This window comes from Penaeus japonicus, unplaced genomic scaffold (assembly GCF_977035675.1).
Source record: "Penaeus japonicus unplaced genomic scaffold, GWHDUDI00000001_assembly GWHDUDI00000001, whole genome shotgun sequence".
Taxonomy (NCBI): domain Eukaryota; kingdom Metazoa; phylum Arthropoda; class Malacostraca; order Decapoda; family Penaeidae; genus Penaeus; species Penaeus japonicus.
Window position 1 is genome coordinate 24,646,808 of NW_028234403.1, and position 5,000 is coordinate 24,651,807.

At 40.8% G+C, this 5,000-nt stretch overlaps 1 protein-coding gene across 3 annotated transcripts in view; it reads right to left on the bottom strand.

Moving 5' to 3' along the window:
• Nucleotides 1-5,000, bottom strand: part of LOC122253033 (cytochrome P450 2L1) — a 10,608-nt gene that overhangs the window by 2,784 nt on the left and 2,824 nt on the right. For 2 of the 3 annotated variants that reach the window (XM_043015790.2, XM_086537651.1), the window contains exons 2-7: nt 3,605-3,704; nt 3,412-3,502; nt 2,809-2,942; nt 994-1,212; nt 598-791; nt 91-202 (exon numbers count right to left, since the gene is read on the bottom strand). In XM_043015790.2, the coding sequence (XP_042871724.1) occupies nt 91-202; nt 598-791; nt 994-1,212; nt 2,809-2,942; nt 3,412-3,502; nt 3,605-3,686 (832 nt within the window). In that variant the 5' untranslated portion in view covers nt 3,687-3,704. The remainder of the gene's footprint in view (nt 1-90; nt 203-597; nt 792-993; nt 1,213-2,808; nt 2,943-3,411; nt 3,503-3,604; nt 3,705-5,000) is intronic. The other variant, XM_043015791.2, reaches the window with a different exon arrangement.

Here is a 5,000-nt window from a genome sequence, read left to right on the forward strand (position 1 = left end):
GTAAGTAGACAAATGTGTCTATGTGTTATATATCGAGAAGCAGTTTTCAGTTATCCAACAAACAAACAGAAATGCAGAATGCATACCCACCACTGAAATACTCAGCAATTTCGCTTTTTTCGTCCATGGCTATTAAGTATTCATCGATGACGTCCCGTGGGTTGGCTGGGTCGTGCTTGGCTCTGTGGGCCTCGATAGTGGTCTGAGGGAGGCCGGTCACATCAGTCGTACTGTTTACAATATCTTTACATAATACTATCACATAGCATGTATGGTGCGCGCGCGCGCTCACTCACTCACTCACTCATTCACACACTATGCGCTGTTGTGGTAGTGGTCTCGGCTTGCAATCTTGCTGACCAGGGTTCAGTCCTATACTGGCCATTTTTCACAGGGGTTAATTTAGAAGCACAATAAACAGACAGCCACAGTATGACTTGCAGTTGCAAAAGCCTGTTCCACACCCAAATTATTATCATTATTACACGAACACATATATGCGCGAGCTGCAGAAAATGTGTACCTGTGTTATTTGCCTGAAAATAAAAATAAAAAGCATGTTGTCAGAGAGGATCCACGCATCATCGTCTGTCTTACCTTCATTAAAGTCACCATGCTGTCTTTGACTTTCCTCAACTGCGCGACGAATATCCTCTCCGTTAGGAATCCCGGAATCAGTTTCTTCAGCCACGGGATGAACTCGACGAACAAAATCGGAGAGGACGAGTCGACGGCGCGCAGGATGCCGATGGGCTCCAGTACTTCCTTGTCGTGGAGGTCGTAGCGCTTGCCTGTGTCATGGTGATAAGACGATCATGATAAGAATAATAATGCTACAGATGATGAAACGGTCGAGTAATGGTGATACTGATACCACTAGGAATGGTGATGCTAATGATTAAATCGGTGATGATGAGCTGACGTCTATCCTTAATCAAGTCAAAATACTGTTCATCGGCTCAACAAAGGGAATGTTTTACTGCTGCGACGTACTTGCGACCATCTGCCAGATAATGTTCAAAACAGCGACATTGAGCGATTCGGGCAAGTGAGCGGGCGTCCCTGCGCCAGACCTGAAGTCCTCGACCAGCGCTCTGGCCTCCACCAGAATGCTCTCCTCCAAGTAAGTCTTGCCCATCCCGAGGTCACGGAGGTTGCGCAGCAGGAACCTCCGAGCGTTCTCCCATCGCTTGCCGTTGCTCATTATGACACCTGCGGAAGAAAGCACGGGAATCGCATATTGTGCGTGCGTATCTCTCTCTCTCTCTCTCTTTCTCAGAGACATACACTAAATACCATGATGCTTATGCCAGCACCTAGTCCCTCGCTTGATCTCTCTCCGCTCGCTACCTCTATCGCACCTCACGACACCCCAAGCTGCAGCCGTCCGGGAACGGACGTCCAACAAGCCACCCGCTCCAACAGTAATTATTACTATTTCACTTGCTGCCATCATCTCCAATTAAGGGATCAAGGCCTATCCGACTTCTGCTAAACACCGAAGTTATGAGACACCTCTCACAACTAATGCCAGCGATGGAACCCATAACTGGTGGCAGAAGTGGGACCCCAACGCGACCTCACACAGCTGGTTGCAGCGTCGGGACTTTTTCTTAACCCCCACTTCCCCATTCATTTGTTAACCATTCTTTTGTATTATCGAATTCTGCAATTCTTTGTATGTAATCTCAAACGAATGATCTCTGAATGTTCGTTAAATATCTTTAGGAATTTTCTCTTCATAAAAATTCCAGACTCAGATCAATATCATGATTATAATCATGTTTCATTACTTGTATGATTCTAGTGCAAATTCATACTTCCGCTTAAGATATTCTCTCGCCGTCAAGCGCAACTTCGCCGTAAAATGATTCCCGAAATAGAGTACACAGATGCTAGGGTTACGCGTAAGACGCTTTGCACCTACTGTGAGCCAACTATCCGATGGGTCATAATTGACCCAGAATATTCCCGATTTGGATCAGTTTCATCATCATTATCATTATTCATAATTATTCATTTCATTGTACTAGCTAATCATTACGAAAGTACTAACATCAGATTCTAATTTCAGAAAAGTATTAATCATTTTATTGTTTTAAATTAATAATTCCATACGAATTCATTCAATCATAAATACTTATATTCACACACTCTGTGTTAATCATTCACTTTCTTCTCATCTTATTCGTAAACTCACGGACTCGCTACTCAATATAGACCCACCATCTACCGTCTCACTCTGTATTAATTCTTTATCCCCCCACTCTTTGTTCGTATTTCTTTCTATTTTCTATTTCGTCCTGAATGTATTAAGTTATCAAGCAGACAAGCAGAACGCCAAGAACCACGAAAAAAGGCCCGTAATGTGGTCGCCAAGCAGCACTACGGTGCGGGAGCTCCGCGGTAGCAGATGCCCAAAACGCCTAGATGAAAGAGCGTTTCCCAGCAACCAAGAGTGTGGACACCCGTCGAAGAAGACAACTGGACGCCCTCAAGGAACAACGTAGAAGGTCCGCCTGCAAGATGCTCGACTCCAGCAACCAAGGAAGATAAAGGATTTTAAAACGAAAACGATCGGGATCCGATATCCGGGACGTGGGACGAAGACGCGCGGAATTCCAACCATTTCCCTTGGTGCTGCATCTCCACTAAAGGGATCAAGACTTATCCGACTTCTCTCTCTCTCTCTCTCTCTCTCTCTCTCTCTTTCGTTCTGCATGTTTATGACATAACAGCTGAATATAGATTTATGCATATCTAGATGTTTGATTTCACTAACATAAATAATGCAGACTGTCTACACACCTGCCTCTTGTCCATCAGTCAGAAAATGCATTAGTTCTAAACTAGGACGATCAGCAAACTCCACCTTTGCCAATGCTTCTTTGATAAGTTTGTTGTTGCATAAGAATATAAGTTTATTTGGCCCCAGTTCGGACCTGAAAAGGAGAATTTAGTATACATATATGCATGCCATATGCATTTTATTTGGTAAGTGCTTTTTGAATTATAAATGTTTCCCCGTGTGTTCACTGGTGTATGCCTTCAGATATCAAGCCAAAGGACTGAAGATTGTCTCTCTTTGCACAAAATATGTACACAAAAGCTCACCGAATTTTAAAAAGATATATAAAAACAATAAGAGAAAGGAATATAAAACGTTTTCTAAAAAAAATATATATATCAGAGAGAATACGAATATCCAAAAGGTGAAATAAGAAGTCAGGTGAACTTACTAGCGGAAATGAGATCAATACATGAAAAAAAAGTTCTGCAGTCGCGAGAAGCAACATCTTAACGCCATTACCTAGCAAGGAAGCATAACTAGTACTACAAGGTCATCCTTTGAAGATGCTGTATGAAGTAACTCTGGGGGTAATCCGAAATGTAGAAAGAAAAGCTTCTTACTTGAATATGTCGCCATATACTTTGTGCATCGCCTGCACATCGGCGACACTGAAGATAGGCCTGGAGCCAAGGTATGGTATGACCATTGGACCTGGAATGGTAGTGTGTGGATATTTTTCCATTACAGAAATGGTGTGTTTCATACGTAGTTAATCCTCATACACCTAACAAACACTGTTATAAACACCCTTACCTGGTGGCATTCCCCGCGGCCTAGATATCAAGTAGTGAAGCAACAACGTTCCCACTACGAACAGCAAGATCTCCGTGATCATTATGGTGATCTGCAACGCCTGCAGTAGAAGATTTTCAAATACATATGTATATAAAAAACATGGTGAGTGTATGTGAACAGTCACTAGCAAGAACACACACACACACCTGCGTGTATTGCCATTAATATTGTGGTCATAAATTGACCTTGCTCATAAAAGTTTTCTGCAATAAACGATTCAATTTATTATTCATAATTATATACAAAAGTATAAATCCTTGAATAATATATAGTAGAATTTTCTAAACAACTGGTTGTTGATATGCAGATGAGATGAGATCACCGTCATTACAGGTATATGCTTTCACAACACTTCTAAACCACCAAAAAGTATTTCCCAACCCTCTTAAGTGTTAAACAACCGACGCTATGTTTCTGTATCACCGCAGATAGCTTCTGGACAACCTAAATAATTCATTCGCCAACCTAAACCACTCCTAGACCATTCCAAGAGTATTCCCCCACTTCCCTAAAATATACCTACATTCTGAAAAATCCCAGAGTAGTCCTCCATTACCCTTGGTATTTTAACACCACCGTTAACTCAAGAGCATTCCCAAATAATCCTAGAGAACTTCCATGCAGTCCTAGAAGACTTTTGCACCATCCTTGTCTAACATAAAATACGTGTCTTTTCTAACTACAAGAGATATGTTTCATTCTATAATAGCACTGGTGACATGAATTTGCCTAATCTTTTTTACGGATTTAACTTAAGATACTTCCATTGCAGAGCACCCATACACAGCGGTGTATTGGTTTTCCCCTGCTAGCTGGGAGACCTCACCCCGGATCACCCGCTAGTTGGGGACGTTTACTCCATGCACATGGGGATCCCCTGCTACAAGTTACTAGTGTGACCATGGCTTTAGAGCACTCTTAAACTTCCTTTAAGTGCGTCTTCTCCACTGACAGATCACACATTTCAAGCCTATCCTACCTAACAAGAATTTTTTTTAGTCATCTTGGACTAGAAAAAGGAGAGGTAGATGAAATGCAACTTCATGTTTATGTTATTTTGATCTATGGTACTTTTAATAGTTTAATAATGAATCTTTCCGTGGGTACAATTCTACATTCTTTATAAATATTTATGATCTTTTGGGAGTTTCATTGTATAAAAGTAAATCATTATAATTTCATTTCATAAATTACTACTGAGTCATATTTAGTGTATTTCATTAGTCAACAAACAAAGAATATGATTTTTTTGTATGTTTAAACAAAATTTTATATATATATATATATATATACATATATATATACATATATATATGTATATATATGGCTTATGCTAGGAGTTAGCTTAAGAGAC